This window comes from Rhipicephalus microplus, unplaced genomic scaffold (genome assembly GCF_043290135.1).
Source record: "Rhipicephalus microplus isolate Deutch F79 unplaced genomic scaffold, USDA_Rmic scaffold_198, whole genome shotgun sequence".
In the NCBI taxonomy this organism is placed as follows: domain Eukaryota; kingdom Metazoa; phylum Arthropoda; class Arachnida; order Ixodida; family Ixodidae; genus Rhipicephalus; species Rhipicephalus microplus.
The window spans coordinates 103199-120709 of record NW_027464769.1 but is presented as its reverse complement, the minus strand read 5'-3'; the positions used below and the strand labels follow the sequence as shown (position 1 = coordinate 120709).

General features: G+C 46.1%; 1 protein-coding gene across 2 annotated transcripts in view; it reads right to left on the bottom strand.

Annotated features, from left to right (window-relative positions):
- Positions 1 to 2323: 2323 nt before the first annotated feature.
- Positions 2324 to 17511, bottom strand: part of LOC142791897 (xylosyltransferase oxt-like) — a 42865-nt gene continuing 27677 nt past the window's right edge. For both annotated transcript variants that reach the window (XM_075885569.1, XM_075885570.1), the window contains 4 exons: positions 17199 to 17375; positions 13991 to 14311; positions 6955 to 7227; positions 2324 to 5041 (listed from right to left, as the gene is read on the bottom strand). In XM_075885569.1, the coding sequence (XP_075741684.1) occupies positions 4529 to 5041; positions 6955 to 7227; positions 13991 to 14311; positions 17199 to 17375 (1284 nt within the window). In that variant the 3' untranslated portion in view covers positions 2324 to 4528. The remainder of the gene's footprint in view (positions 5042 to 6954; positions 7228 to 13990; positions 14312 to 17198; positions 17376 to 17511) is intronic.

Genomic DNA, 17511 nt, shown 5'->3' with positions numbered 1-17511 from the left:
ATTCTGGAATCTACGTCGCCGCCAGCGATGACGCTAGAGTATTCGATGGCAAGGGTATAAATGCCGACACGCTTCGCTGCTTGTCAGTTGATTGACGGCCGATGATCTGCCCACTGCAATCGGTGCCAGTGCCTCGCTGTAATCTTACTTTTTATTTGTTGGCCACAAGTTCAGCCCGAATGACCAGTTTGATCTTTGATTTGTAGTGTACTCCCTTCGGCCACGTCACGACTCCATGACAATATTTTGCAGAAAAAAACTGCCTAATGCTCGTCTGCTTTGCGGTCATACTCGGACCTAGGAAGGCGTCCTCCAGCTGCTTGATGCACTGCACCAGTCATCTTCCCCGCCGCTGCACTCGACCTTCTTTTGAAGCCATACCATCAAGACCGCGTCAACGTCTCGAAACTTCGGCCCTCGAACTCGCTTCGTGCTGGCTGGAGAAGCTCTGCTGAAATACATCGAGCACCTACTGCTTGTTCTTCAGCACTGTCAAAAGCGTAGAAGAAAGGATGCCGATTTCCTGCTCGATGCTCGATTTCGTTCAGCCTCCTTTCTCCGCCTCTATAGTTAGGGCAACCTTTTTTTCTAGCAATAGCGACTTGCACTGCATTGACGCCATGCTTGCCGCACTCACGCTAAGTTGCAGGCCCGATGAATGAAAATCACACCTCGGGAAAAATCACCAGCACTGCACTCGCAGTGAACGAAAAATCCGTACCGCGTGGTTTGCGCAGATCAATGAAAACCAAACCTCAGGGAAAATCATGTGCACTGCCCAAAGTGAACGAGAGAAACTACACCGAGCATAAGCAGAGGGCCTCCTTTCTCAGCGCATGTGTCATATGATGTGCCACAGGGTTGCTTGACAAAGTTGATATGTTGCTGGGCTCAGACTCCGCCCTATTCGCATTTGCAGAAAGCGTCGACGTAGTGGCAGGCGCAGCTAAATAAGAAAAACAATCGACAGAGTTCAGGCGTGGCAGCATTGCCCAAATCTGGTGAAATGGTCCAGCGGTGGAATTTTCGTTCCGCTACCAGTCGAGATTTAGAGTTATCCACAATTCACCCTAATAATACTTCCTAGATAAAGGGAAAAATATATATAGAACGTATAGGAAAATGTTCGATGTCGTGGGAAATGCTGACATAGCCAATTTTTCAAGACATGGGAATTCGAGTTAGCGAGGCATTACTGTATTACCATAAAAGCATTGAAATTTCTAATACGAATGAAATGCATGACATACAAAGCACGGTTATTGGGAGGTTGACAAACTCCCGAAAAGTTATTTGCATGTGATTAGTGCGGTGACAAACATGACCACAAAGAGAACCACAGCAACAAATAACACAAATGTACTAGAGGATTTGTAGCAAATGCTACAAGGTGACGAAAGGTGCAACAAATGTCGACACGAAACACAACACAAAGGCACAACTTCTGCAAAGCCGTGAGTATCGCACACATTCTCATGGAAACATGGCTTGACAAAACCGCGTTACCTTGTCAAGAAACCACTGGTATGATATGCCACGAACAGCAAGAACTTATCTCAAGAATTGCAATGGTAGACTAGACAGAGTTTACAATCACACTCCCAAACAAACTAAAAACATAACACAAAAGTATTCAACAGAAACACAGCCTTTAAATGTTCCGACTAGCTTTCCCTCCGAGACATTGAAGCAAGTATTTGTTTGTTTCTTCTTTTTTTTTTATTTGCCCCAACTCATTAGATCTGCGAGAAATTAGACCGACATTCTCGCGTGTCATGTATAGCAGCATTTGAAGGCACCTCATGAAAAAGAGCTGGACATGCTAACGGCAACTTAGCTAGATCCCACTTCAAAGGAAGACGTCAAGATGAGTGAATTTTAAAACTCTGCATTTTTACCTATACTGAAACTTCCAAGGAGCACTGACAGAAAACTTTGAAGGTGAGACAACTTGAGATAAATTTGTCAACACACACATCGACAAAATATCTATGAGTAATGTAGCCCAGAACACATCTAAAATCATCTTTTGTGGACTAAATTTATATATATATATATATATATATATATATATATATATATATATATATATATATATATATATATATATATATATATATACCGTATATATATATATATATATCAGCTTGATGTCACAGTTTAAGTGAGATAATCCAAATGAGTTGCTAAAAAGGTTCATTATCTCTCTATGCACAGCGTATGCCATGTACTTGCACAAGCCAACTTGGAATGCATTTTATCATTTTACACAAAATAAGCAACGTGACACAACCGGGATGTTCATTAAACCACTACTACACACCTCTACTGACCAACAAAGCATTCTTGTCAAGCGAATACTCTGTTGCTTTACTTCTTTAAAAACAAATTTGGCTGTTTCTAAAGAAGTAAAAAAATCAACGAATCGATATTGGCAGATCCCCTCAGTTTTGTTTGCACAAGTTTGCGAGACAAGTGCGCCGAGAATTCAGTATTTTCCCTTTCTCAAAATAAAGCTCAGAACAGGGCTTACCTACGTTGAATTTCCTTCAGTATTGTCTTAAAAAATAAGTAAACAACCTCGTGGTAGAAAATTTTTGATGGAGAGAGAACGGTGCAGCTGCATAATGTGAACTAGCAGCCACTAAAGTTTTGCAATAAGTGTTGCAATAAGGAAGTTACAGGGTGTGCAACCACTCGCTTCAGCTGGTTTCGGTTTTTTGACCAGCCCTCCGAACCTTCTTATCAGAGAAGAGGGATTGTTGAGAATATGACTACTTGGGCGACGTAAGACGTCGACGATGACATTATCGGCACACAGTTAACAGAGCGAGACTTCCTCTGCATGTCGCTCGCGTCACAACACTGCATTGAGGAAGCACAGTACGAGGGGCACGAGGCACCGGCAAGGTAAAGAAGTATGGTGTGGCGTGTACGACCTCCAGCCACCACTGCTAAAGTCTTGAGACGTCTATTTATCTTTGAGGCTTTTGTTCTGCCAATACCACTTGTTTTAGTCATTTCAGCTGTAGCAAAATGGTAGATGGCAGCACAGGACAATGAAACTGCACCACGCACGACCGAAACTGCATCCCCGCACGGCCAATGTGCCGTATTGTAGTGCAAAGGATCGAAAGACAGAGTCGGTTCTATGTAATGTCCATGGGCAAAACTGCGTCACTGTGAAGATGAAAAGGATTGGTCAGGTGCAGGAGAGTGGCATGGGAGTTGTTTTCCAAAATGGAGCATCTGCGTGGCGCGCAGGGCTGTGGTATTCGCAAAATGTGATCATCGTGGCCTTCTGCACAAGTCCGTAAGCTTGCTTGAGAGGTGAAAAGAAATGTCGATGCCTGTTTACTGGCCTTTTAAAGCAAAAACATGGTTTCCACTAACCACCTGGATTCAATAGAAGTAATGCAAGCAAACATAAAAAAAACAAAAAGAGCAACGCGAACAAAAGCAGCACGTCAGTGCCATCCTTGTTAGATGCTCCAGCAGCCCACCCGTTTTTCACTTTGCCTCGTGAATTCTTTTTCAAACGCACTCATGCTCAAATATTCATATCGATAAGAAAAAAATGTATGCACTGTTCTGTACCAGCTTTAACCCAAGGTTTTCAAACACAGGTCAGGTTACCAAGTAACATAACTGAGTGGCAGCTATAATGTGTTACACCATAGTGCATTCATAGAATGGTTGAGAGCATCACTTGAGATTTGACAGCCTGTTTGGAAAAAGGCTTCAGTCAAACAGACAGTCATAAATTTACTACACATTTCTTGAGCTGGACACGAAATCGTGGCTCTGTCTTTGGTTAATGTATCGACGACATATTCTTCCGTACCAATTGTGAGACGCTCAGTGGGATCCAAGCTGCTGCAAGCCCCATTGCGGCTTCAAATTATTTTGTCTTCACAGTGAAGGTCTCGAGAGCTAATGCTATAGTCATATCTAATGTAGAACTTTACATCTATTGTATGACTACATTTGAACTGCTAATGTAATGAAGACCCATTTCACAGTTATGCCGCAACATCCAATGACGTATTACGAAAGACATCTCCCTATTCCTTCCTTGCTCTTTCAGAAAGCGCGTCAACACACTGTTCATGTATGTTTTGCTTTTAGGTGGTCATCCACCTTCGATCAAGTACCAAATGGCACATTTTTCTATCTTTAGGCCTAACGGCCAAGGCAAGCTCGGCAGGGGACGGCGAACTGTCACGAGGCGTTTGCTCCTACCCAGTGATCAAGCACAAGGACACTCGCGCACTATAGACCAACAACTACAAAAGCAGTAAGCACGCCGACTTGTGCCAGCAATCTCCACTGTCATGGGCGAGAGATTGAGAATGAGCCGTGCGAGCTTTGACTGAGTTCCTCCGCAAAGCGAAAAAAAGCACTCGTCTGAGATGCTCATTCCCTATTGTATCCTGACCTTTCGCGCTACTTGTTCAACGTGAATTCCTGCATACTGACCAAAATTTCAGTTCTTGTAAAAAAAAAGCATCTAGAAAACTGTGCAGCCTTATGTGCCAGTCACGACCTGCATGGTCGGATCCGGCCAATGCGAACTCCAGGCGCACTCGCGGCACGGCGTCAACGACTCGCACGCACTGCTTGACGATGCATGGCGCGCGACACATGCCACGCGGAACGTCCAGAACTGCGTCGTCAGCGCGTCGACCCATCTATCAAGGTCCGCGCCGATGAGAAACGCGTCGTCGTCCGCCTGCGCCTGGAGCGTGCGGCGCGTCTCGGCCGAGTAGCCCAGGTGCTCCTCCACGCGGGACAGGTCGTGGCCGATGTAGGGACCGTGAGGCCCGCCGTTGACCCGCGACGCGGTCGTTGCCGAGGTTAGCTTAATCTTGTCGTGGTAGGCAACAGGAGAGACCAGGAAGCGCATCTGAGCCACTAGAGACCAGTGATGGAACAGCATGACAGTCCAGGTGCCAGGGCGAAGGGGCTTGCGGAACTCGGGGCGATGGAACAGCGTCTGCGGCCCCGCCTCGACCTGGACCTCGTACGATCCAGCAACCACCTGAGTTAAGTGTGATGAAAGCAAGTGAATGATCAAATGATATACTGTCCGTTAAAAAAAGAATTGCATGCGAGCAGAAATGTTGTACCAGTCACAGTGACTTTGAAACAACGAGGTTTTAGTGTATAACAAGAGACAAAACAAAAACAATCACACATTACAGTGATGGACAGGTCACTAAGTTTCCATTCGTACTGCACATAGCCAGCAGTTCAGTTTTCCAGATACCATATTCACTCTAATCTTATGCACACTCAAATATAATGTGTACTCAATTTTTGCAAGACGAAAATTACGATGCAGCTGAATGTAGTATTACAAGATATTAAAAATGAAAGCTACGTTGACGGTCAGAAAAAAAAAAGAAGACAAGCAAAGTTGAGCGTCGTAAAACATGAATTTCATCCCCATAATGTTTCCTTTTCGTCTGTGATCCAGCTTTGCTAGCTTTAAGATCACCTCTGGATACCCACCGATTCATAAGCTGCCACCTTGACAAGCTTGGTCCATACAGAGTTGTTTGCCAAAACCTGAAGGCTCGTTTTCAATAATAATATCTGGGGTTCCACGTACCAAAACCACGACACAATTATGCCAGATACTGTCGTGGGAGGCTTCGAAAATTTCGACCATCTACGCACACTGGCATTGCACAGTCCACGAGTCTCTACCATTTTGCCCGCACCAGAATAATTCGTAAAATATGTGAAGTATTAAAACTAAGTTTAAAGGGCTAGTCAACAGGCTCCGACTTTTTTTTTACACCCCCCAACTAAGCTCGGTAATTCGTAGAGCACACCGCAGCGATCACGTCTTCTGAATATTTAGGAGCTGCGCGCCGTGCAGAGCCTCCATTTCGAAAAACAATTCCCGCGCTCTTTACTTACACCTGACCAATATCTTTGCACGCGCAGTGACGACAACTCGGCGACATGACGCAGCTCGTTGATTGCTCTAAACCAGGTTTGAACAAACAGTAGTGAAGTCAACGACACTTCCGGTTCCCACCCACAGCTACGACAGAGCTATTCAATCATACGAGTTGCGAAACTCCCCATAGGCTCTATGCATCGAAATTGGGATACTTCACTGACCCTGTCTTTGGGAGTGAGCAGATTGTCGTGCAACCTGTTGATTAGCACACCCATTATTAAGCAAATTATTTGTGTTTTGTGTTGCTGCTCCCAGATGAAGCGACAGTCTGCTCCCAAAAATCGAAATGCAGAAAAATTGGGCCAACTTCATGTTCGGGTTTTGGAACGCAGTTTTGCTGCAAATCGTCGTCGGCTGCAAATCAAGCGACTGGGCTGTGGAGAAGCATCGGCACCAGGTAAACGATAAATAACCAGGCATCGCAGCGAGCGGAAGTGCGTTGCGACTGATCGAGTTCACCGATGTCGTCAATCGCTGACGACTTGTCACATTGCCGAAGTGGGCGGAGTCACGACGACGAGCCACGCCTTCCCCTTCCTCTGAAGGAAAAGGATGGCGAGACGGCGCGAAAATTTGAAAGCAGCGGAACGCGATGTTCTTAGCCTTTGTAACTTCTTTATTATAGCACGTATTCGCAAAATTCTTGCGGCAGCATGTTCGCGAAGTAAAAGTGCACATATTTCTCTTTACACCAATTTTCGGACCTTGTAGTTGTTTACTGGCCCTTTAAAAGCTTGTTATACTGAATTATATGCTCTAAATATAGCAAATTTTAAAATGTATTAGGTCAGTTGGTTTAGTAGTTGGGCCATGTTGGGTCAGGTTAGTTGGGCCCTAACAAATATTCTCTCTTTTTTTTTCATATGTTATATATATTATTCGAATTCGATTCAAAATTATTCACTTAATCACTGCTTGGTTTGAGTTCACCATGAAGCTAACACATCCCCAGTAAATATACGCGAGCAATTCCAACGCACCTTGGCTGGATCCACCCAGACGATGGTGACCGCAATGGCTGGGCCGCTGCCCCACGAGTGGAGGATGCCCGGCGATGACTCCGGTCCCAGAATTCGAGCGAGGTCGCGGATCGACTGCTCTTTTGGGTCGTACTCTGTCCCCACGGAGATGAACCGAAGCCGAGCCAGGGCTGGAGCCGCGGCCGTGTCCTGGTTGCCCGGCTGCCACCGCTCCAGCAATGCCAGGTGTGCCTCGTACGAGTCGCCGCCGGTCGTGTACGACATCAGCAGGCCCTGTTCACGTGCCGTGAAAATTAATATATTACTTCTTTGTTTATTTACAGCAAATTCTCGCTACACCAGGTATTTTCAAGTCAGATTTGTTAGTGGGCCAAAGTCGAGAAATTTAATCCTGCAGGGACCAGGACAGTGAAGAAAAAAAGGTTGAAGAAGAGGGCGGAGGAGGGTGGGGATGAAGCAAAAAATTTGAAAGAGCTCAGACTTTTCCCATATCTCATATGTGGGTCATTTCTAAAGTGGATTTGGTGTCAAAAGATTCGAACTGCATACCGATACCAATCTGCAAAACGTTATAATCTAGACAGGGTGCCCTAAGGAAAAAGAACGCTTGAGGCCAGTCATGGCTGCGTACCATATTTACATAATTGTAGGTCAACCAATTTTATCTAAATTCAAAACCTGAAGTAGGGGGTCGACTTAGAATCGCAACTGAAACTAGAGCTTTGGTTTTTTTTTTTTTGTTGTTGTTTTTTTCTGTGCAATTTCAGGGGGGTCAAGCTACATTCAAGTCGACTCAAGTGCGAGACAGACGTGCAATTTTCCGTGCGATGCGGCGTGCGGCGTCGCATGGTACGGCGTGCCGCATGCGACGTTTTAAGACACACGGGGGCGAAGAAGCTCTCAGCGGCAGGCTCCGCCCCCATGCGGCGCCTCGGCATGCAGGGTCGAACGACTTGGTATCCTCGTAATGAGGCTCAAAACAAACAACATTGCACAGCCACGCTTCGTTCTATAAAAATAATTAATAAATCGCATTCGTGAACGACAAGAACGTCGTAACCACGGCAACAGCTGATTATTCACGACTCTGACAGGTAGGCCTAGCATCGCGGGCACCAGCCGTCGCCTATGCCGTTCACAAGCAAGCTCGTCATCGAGCGCTTGTTTTTGACAACACTATCAAGCATTGCGCTCGTATGTAATGCGTTAGCATACATTATTACTTTATCGATACCATCGATGTGAAGAGCAAAGGTGGAATCGAAGCGAGCCAGTGGAGAGACGCCTGTAGCTGCGTTTACCTGCGAAATGACCTTGCATCGCTGCTCACGATCTCCGATCTCACTAGCGGTTTCAAAACAGGCATTGCCGTGCAGAAAAGGCACACTTCAAGCATCACTTTATTCAATCCGGAATAATATCGCGACACCAGGGAAATGTACTCTATGTTTGTCACGCCGCCGCAGTCGGCGATGTCAGCAATCCACGCTCGCACCACTCCATCGACTCGCCTGGAGCCTTGGACCACGGGTCATGGGAGCGGCGACAGGGAGATGGCGCCACTAGCATCGCGACGCCACTCGTATGCTCGCGCTGTGATTAGCTGCTGCCATGCGGCGGTGCGATGCTGAGACGAAAATATCTGGCTGGTTTGATGCTCGCCGCACCGGCTATGCGGTGGTGCGACGCGATGGTACGTCACGAAACGTCACCACTGCGGCAGTCGCATCGTCGCACCGCACGCCAAATCGCAGAGAAAATCGCACGTCTGTCTCGCGCTTTACAATTGTGTAGGTACGGTAGCATACCCAAACAATGCAGTACTAATCGCAACAGGTGTGAAAATAATGCTAGTGGAACTTATCAGTAACGAAAGTTAAGTCACAAAATTATTTTAAAGAAATATGGGGCGAAGACTGGCACGGGTCGCGTCTTGAAGACACCCTGCTATACAAAAGCTCGAGCGACCAGAATACTGTATTTACTCGTTTCTAACTAACCCCTATTGTAACGCTAGGGGCGACTATTCAGTGCACCCGGGAAGAAAGAAATAAAATGAAAGAACCGTGTGCTGCTCAGAAAACTTGAATTTGGCAATTTTGGTATTTGATTGTAACGTGAGCATCGACTTCAGGTGGCGAAAAATGAGAAAAATACGGCGTTAAGTTCGAGTAAGTACGGTATGTGCCCATTGACAGGAGTCCCACTTGCACTGACTTCAGCTTGTTATGTGCCAAGCATAAATAAAATAATCAGCCAGTTTATCCCGCGCTGATAAGTTACAGCTGATGACTAGATGCAAGCCTCATTATATCAAAGTTGCAACTGATACGGAAGTTACTTGATGCACAGAAGTAATCAATAAAGTTGACGAGAGGACGACCGCCACGGTAACTGAATTGCCAGAGCATTCAGCATGTTATCCGAAGGCTTCAGCTTTGGTCCCTGCCAGTTGCTAGCAGTCTTTTCATTCAGTTTAGATTGTTCAGGTTTATAAGACCATTGCTGCAATGCTGTTAAAAGACCACAAGTAACATCCCCTATCCCTTCCTTGGCTTCATTGTCCGTTAGTTTTCTTTAAAGAGACACTAAAGAGCAAAACGATTTCTCGATTATCAGTAAAGTACAGTTTCACAATCTCGCAAACACCGCTCTCGCTGCGACACGATGCTTGGTAGGCAATAAAACGTGCGAAAATGCAATTGGAGATGCCACCTTGGGATTCCTGCATTAAACACCGCGACGTCATAGACTTTGAAGACAGGTGCTGGGTCCGTCATAGTTCATAATCGGTAAAGATAAAGTATATTATCATCTGTGGGTGCCATAGACCTGAGTGCATGAAGTTTATTAGCGATTCCGTTTATGTTAGTTCACTTTGCTTGGCTATCGACGGGTCCTAATTGATTGATATGTGGGGTTTAACGTCCCAAAACCACTATATGATTATGAGAGACGCCGTAGTGGAGGGCTCCGGAAATTTAGACCACCTGGGGTTCTTTAAGGTGCACCCAAATCTGAGCACACGGGCCTACAACATTTCCGCCTCCATCGGAAATGCAGCCGCCGCAGCCGGGATTCGAACCCGCGCCCTGTGGGTCAGCAGCCGAGTACCTTAGCCACTAGACCACCGCGGCGGGGCATATCGACGGGTCCTAGGGGCACTGTCAACCTCCTCATTGCTGTTGCTACTGCCGTTGCACAATGCTGCTGTGTGTAATGACAGCACATCCACGACGATTGCCACGTCCGTCAGTTTATCTCAAATCGATGCAGCACTGCTGTGTGTAATGACAACACATCCACGACGATTGCCACGTCCGTCAGTTTATCTCAAATCGATGCAGCACTGTCTGTTATCAGGAAGTCCTCAACTGATGCGTCACGCCCACTACCTGCGTCACCAGTTGCGAGCGACGTGCTCCCAAAGCTCTGTCATATCTACAGTTTCCGTGCTGGTTTCACAGTCACTAGACGAGGGAGGCTGGTCTTGCCGCACAAAACCTGTCTTTCTGAAGCAGTTTTGAATGGTGGTTTGCCTCACTTCATACCACACATTGTAAACGAAGTGTACAGCCTTTAGAAGGCCGATCTTCAAATCAGGAGGCACTTCTGCACTGTTAGACGTGCTGGGAGCTGACCGATCAATCTTCAACACAAGCCACTCGAGTATGCGCCACCAGTATAACGCCTTGAACTTTACTATCGCGCCGGCGTCCAGTGGCTGCAAACCTGCCATCGTATTATGTGGCAAGAACATCAATTCAATTGACGGTAGCGTCGGGTTGTGTGCACTACAGTTATTTAGTAGCAATCTTCCGCCCCCGACTTTCAAAGACAGCAACTCTTCAAACAAGACACAAGTCATCCACACCTACTTGTTGTCAATATAGCAAACCAAAATGTGCTGATTCGTGGAGCATACAGGCTTCTTGGATCGCCGATCACAAAGTGCTTCAGCCGATGGCTGCCGTCCATATTCCCACGAAGTAATACGGTTACCCTAACCTTGGAGTGCTTTCCGCCCAGGCCCGGATCGCCTTTCAAGGCATGCATCTTCAACGGTGTCATTTAAAGGAAAAGGGCAGTCTCATTGCAGTTGTAAATATCTATGTCAGAGAAGCGCTTCATCAGTGCACATATGTTGGTGTGGAGTCACTGCTGCTTAGCCTGTGCATCGAGAGAAGATGCTTCTCCCACCACATTTTTGTATACAATGCCGCGCTGGTTAATGCGTCTTTGTGTCTTTGTATCAAGCCGCCTCCGGGTTTAAAATTTGGCTGACGAATGAGAAAAGCAACGTTTTTCGTGTTTGTGACAGGCATTGGCTCACTAATCAGCACATTATTGGCATAGATCGACAGGAACCACTGGTAGAGCGCCTCCTCTACATCCACATACAAGAAATCCGCTCGTCAGCAAGGCCACTGCTTCCGGAATTCAAAATTGTGATGCTCCCGACTTTGAAGATCATTGATACTGTTCACGGTGCAAGCTCATATTTTTTACGAGGGCGCTCACTAACAAATCACGTCGCAAATCCCGCAAAATTTTTGCACTTCGTGTCAAGCGTCACAGCCTTTTGCTTCAACGGCGCCATGCTTTTCGAGGTTTCTCTCTGCTCCATTCTTGCAGTAGCTCGGTGATCCCTGAGGAGGAGAGACCGACCAGCGAGTGGGTGGGGGTGAGCGAGTACAGCCAGATGCCATTGCGTCGCTTTGCTTTTCATGTTTTTGTTGTCTCTCTCCGTTTGCGCTTTCGTTCGGCAAGTGATAAGCAGGGGGCAATCAGCCGCGAAGCGCACTGTTCTGCTTTTTCCATTGTTTTTTTATCCCTCAGTCGAGGCTCGGCGAGGCGCAAAATGCGGTACTGCTGGCCCCATCTAGTAGACCACTGCGCCAACTCTCGATGCTCTCCTTGGCTTTTTGAAACGGTCGGCACACGCTGTCGGCACAGTGCTGCAATGGCGATAGATTCGAACTCATCTATGTGAACTTATTGTCTTATCTCGGCATATTTCGTTTCATAACTTATGAATGTAAATGTTAAGATTACTCTGCATGGAACATGCCTTCCAGACGGCAAACTTTTCATCATTGTAACCGACATACAGTAGATAACGTATCGTTATATGTGAGTTTTTTTTTCCCCATAGACCCAACGCACAAAATCAGACGGTTAAGTCAAGCTGTCGTTATATGTGGCATCACTATAAGTGGACAGTACTGTATTGTATTAGTTATAACTGTGACCCTACTGCCATACCAATCTTGATACTATTCAAAGTTGCTTCCACTTCACTACGGACCAAAAAGTTGCATTCATGCATTGCTTGTTCAAATTCTTAAAAACATTGGGCAAGTTAGTTGGGTAAAGACAAAAATTCCAACTTTTCTTAATATGTCATATAGTATTCAATTGAACTACTAGTCAATTTGAAATTATTTGACCAAATTATTATTCGTTTCAAATCTCAAACTTACTATTTACCCATCTCTAGAACATTCTTTTGTTACTGCAGTTGAGAAATTTTCTGTTGCGGTCATATGCGAGATGTACACATACGAAATCATATCACCGACACAAAGTTTGAATAAAAGGGCAGCTTTGGCCTGACACTGCGCAAGCATAGCTATTTTTCCTGTGTCCGCGGCTGTCCCGTGTGCCTGGTGGGGCACCAATGAAGTACCATAATTACTCAAATCTAACGCGCACCTTTTTTTCCAGTTAATCAAGTTCATAAATTGCATGCGCGTTAGAATCGTGTAGAAAAAAAAAATGAATACGGCCATTCTATTGCGATCGGCATTTTCAAAATGGCTGCCCCCTACGTGCGTCGGCATGGCGCGTCGGCCATTTCTGCTCATGTGTTTCCCATGAGTGGCACTTCATATGTGTGCTGAGGAGTTCGTCATCTTGTAGTGCATTAGCATCGATGGCTTGGAAGGGCCGACTTTAAAAACTCGACGAGTGCACCACGATGCCGCTTTTAAAAGAAAAGTCATCGCGTGTGCCGAAACGGGTGGAGATCGGGCCGCATCGCGGTCGTTCGGAGTTCCCGAAACGTGCATGCGGTACTGCCGGAAACAAAAGCAGAAGATTGTCCACAGCAAAGATTCATGCAAAGACTTCAGTGGACCACAGCAGGGTCGGTTTTCGCAAATTGAAGAGCTGCTCGGCGAGTATGCGATTGAGCAGTGAGCGGCACGGCGGCCCGTGACGACAAAACTGCTCCAAGTGCAGGCTATGCAGTTAGCCTTAGAAAAAGGGCTAATGCGGAGCCAGTTTAAAGCGAGCAGGTGCTGACTAACTAACTTTATGAAAAGGAAAGGCTTTTCCCTCCGAAGGCAAACGGGCATATGCGAAAAGTTGCCGGTGGTGTACAAAGAAAAGCTTCACAGTTTTCAGATATTCGTCCTAAACTTGCGGCACAACAACAGCTACCTGCTTGGGCAAATCAGGAATGCCGATCGGATGCCTCTTTACTTCGACATGCCTGTCACCGCAATCGTCGAGAAGAAGGGGGCGAAGCAAGTTCCCGTGCTGACATCGGGCCACGGTAAAACTAGAGTGACGGCAATGCTCCGTTGCTCGTCAGATAGGCACAAGCTTCCCCCGTAACTCATATTTAAACAGAAGACGCTCTCGAAAGGAGTCGTTTTCCCGAGTGGTGTGATCGTGCCGACCAACGAGAAAAATAGGTGCGCATTGCAATTCGTGTCTTACTTTTTTTTTCGTCGTGGAAACCGGGTGCGCGTTACAATCGAGGGCGCGGTAGAATCGAGTAAATACGGTATGCCGCACCCCTTTGCAGCTACCACTACCGCCACCACCACTACTGCCAGACGCAGTGTCTACAGTGACATGCTAGTCTGGCAGCAACATACCACGTGACCCTTCTGCTCAGGTCATGCAACTCTCCCGCACATGACTGCGCTTAGTGAAAGTGTGGCTGTTACGCTTTTCAGGGCACGAAAGCCAACCACGTGGCACTAAGTCAATGCTATGCTGTTACCAAGTAGTACTCGGTACTCGCCTGAAATTGGTCTCCGAAGAAGTATAGATGAACGGCATCAATAGAAAGGCTACGGTTGCGGCCGATGACGCAGAACGAACCGAGGTGACGGTCGGCGAGCCTCGCCAGACTCTCATAGACCGTCAGCTTGACGCCGTCCGCAGCAACGCCATCACCGCTGTCGAACTCGTTCTGCCAGTAGCCAGTGGGCGGCACGACGGGGCCAGCTGATGAGAGGTGTGGTCGCGACTGCGCGATCCACACGTCCACCTGGTCTAGCACTTTACGGCTGACCGATGACTCAAACTTCCGGGCAAAGAAGACTGGACGATCGCGAGTGGCCTGATTGAAAAAGAACAACAAGAAAGCAAGACACAATAGAGAGGAGCTGTTTCAAACTTCATGCAGAAATGATGTGGGCATTAGCACTTCATTACTTCTGTTCACTTGTTTGTGAACTTTGATGTCCCTAAGCTCTCCATACATATTATCTTTGCCTTGCAAGTATGCCAGGCAAACTTATACTGCCACATTCCTTATAGAATGCGTTACGGTAATGGATGCTCAAGATTTGCGAAACAAAAAGTTTAACTAACCAACTAAAACAACACTTTCAATTTCTGAGCCCTCACTGAAAATTCCAAGCTGTTTTTGTATGTGCCTGAAACACTCAAGCACAATAAGACTTGTCGTTAAGGCACCTTCTGTGCATCTTAGCACGAAAGTTACCCCAACAACGGGTCTCTGCGTGTGCGCTGAGTAGGCAGCTTTTGTCTTCAAAAGAGTCTCCAATGATGCCCTTTTAGTGAACAAAGACCTGACTGACGCCACCATTGAATAGAGCACCGAAAGAACCGACGTCAGAAGAACAAAGGCTATGAGGCAAGCTTAACCAGCAGCTGCAAATAAGGTTCAGGACCTGAAGAAAATACAAATTAACCCCTTTATAATACACATGCAGTGGGGAGCAATTCTTGTCTTTTATATGATGTGCCCTTCGTAGGTGGGCACCACCTAGGCATTTTTTAATTAACTTGTATTTTACTGTAAGCACACTGGTGTCTCTTATTTATTTATTTATTTATTTATTTTACCATCAAGGCCAAGGGCATTACAGAGGGGAGTGGCAGTTCATGTAGTGTGAGCAATACAACAAAGAAATAAAGTACAGCAGCAACAACAACTAAACATATACACTTAACATGTGTTACATTGTTAATAATGCAGTGCAGAAGCGTTCATCATCTTGAATGTCAGCAATTGGTCCGGGAAGATGGTTCCATTGGTTCGATGTACAAGGAATGAATGACTGAAAACAAGTATTAGTGAGGCACGTCATAATGCCTACTTTGCGAGGGTGGTCAGTGCACGACGAAACATACGAAGGGGACGAAATAAGAGCTGTGCGTAAAATACAGTTGTGGTAATAAATTTTAAGGAAGAAGGGAAGCCTACTGTGTTTGCGACGGGTAGCCAGATGAGGTAATTGCAAGGAATTTTTCATGAATGTAACACTATCTGTTCTGCTGTAATTGTGAACAATGAAACGAGTGGCGTTATTCTGGACTAGTTTTAATGATTTAATGAGAGTTTCAGAGCTGGGGTCCTAAATTGAAGCTGCGTATTCCAGTTCTGACCTCACTGATGTTTTGTATAACAGTGTTTTCAATAAGACTGGTGCAAAACGAAAGTTGAGGCATAAGTAGCCAAACATGCAATTAGCGCTGTTAATTAAATTCTCAACATGCAAAGACCAGGTTAGATTATCACAAATATTGACACCTAAATACCGATATGATGCAACGTTTTCATTTGTCTCTTATATCAGGGTCTCTTCTTAAGAGGTTCGATCGTACAGCAAAATCTCGTTCATTCAACTCTCGTTAACTTAAAAATTCGATTATTCGGATGTACTCCCTGGTCATAGCCAGTATAAGCACTGAGTAATGGTATGAAACTCTCGTTAATTTGGTCACATTCTCTGCAACCTGGTTAATTCGGACATTCCTCTGAGCACACTGAGTGCAAAGGGTCGCAAATGTCCCGGACAAATGAAAGGAGGCAGCACTGTCCGCATCGTCACTTTCATTACTTGGGGACCATGGTTTGGTCCACGTGCGCATTCAGCACTCAGCCGCTTTATTTTAACTTGCCACAGTGTGTGCGCAACGTCACAAAACAACTCAGACACGGCAAAAGCTGTTGAAGGTGAGGTTTCAGCTGTGGCCAGCAGGCTGGCACAAAACTCGTTTGCTGAATCGCAATGAACGCTATCAGTTCCCGGCCATTTTTTGGCAAAAAACTTGTCATCACGTGCGCATGGTGATGTTGGTTAGGGCGGTATGTAATAGCCGAGGGGTGCAGTGCACGTTTCGCGCTAATTAAACATGAGAGCCAGGCGTCGTAGTCACCATCGAGTTTCCTAAAATTAACTAGAGCGGACTATGGCGCTGAAATAGTTCAACTGCCATTGACTAGTCTTCGTGCTTGTGGCTTTGAACGTGCTTGCGGCTTTGTTTTTGCCGTCTTTTGGTTTCCTTCTGAAGAAAAGAACGAATCGGTCGAAACTTCGCAATCCGATTAGAATCGGTGAGCCTAAATGGTTAAGGTGGCGACCTGCAACCGCTAAACCTTTGCTGAAATTTGTCTAGCCGCAAAGCGGATTCAGGCCACACGGAACCTAACGAAGCCGAAAGAACGAAGACCAGACAAATTTGTACACTACCCATCATTACTATACTAGATGAAGCGCCGTAAGTTGCAGCTATTGTAAAATCTAGCGCCAGAATTCGCTGTAGTGTAGTTATAAGAAACTCTATAGTTGTGGCGCAGAGAACGAAGTCGCAGGATGATGAAAATTACGGTTTTTGCATTGTTCTCATGCAACCAAAGTACAGGATTTACAGATTCACCAAAAATAAAGAAAGTGTATTGACGAACAGACATTTGTCTATTGTTTTCTAGCACTTGCGATAAGTAAGCACTTTGTTTATTTACTCAAATTATCTGCACCGCCCGAAGGAATTATTGCAGGGGGGAATACACAAAGTAACATAGTATTCTTACTTAAAGATGGATAACTATGAAAACAAGATTACCACAAAAACAGAAAAAAAAATTAGCCACGAGTGCAACAGTACGTCTCTAAACGATGTTTCGTTCCCGTGAAATCTGAACTACCGAGGTTTTAGTGCACATTCTCCGATATGTAACACAGGCGGCAGCCCACCTGAATGCGAGGCCAGTCATCCGTACGGAAGACGTTCGGTGAGCACCCACACCAGTCAACGACGTGGCGGTGCTGGCACTGGCAGCCCTGGCGGCGCTTCCAGTTGACCAGCCGCAGATTCTGGTCGGCCACCGTGCCACAAAAGATGCTGTTTTGCAGCGCCGTGTGGAAGAATGACTGGAAAAGCAAGCCAACCGGTGGCTGAGCTTGGCGCGCAGTTCACAGGATAAATGGTTTCACTTTAACAGAAAAGCTTTTACTAGCAGTAATCTGCGCAGCCTACGAGAAAACAATCATCATCATGAGCGAGTGT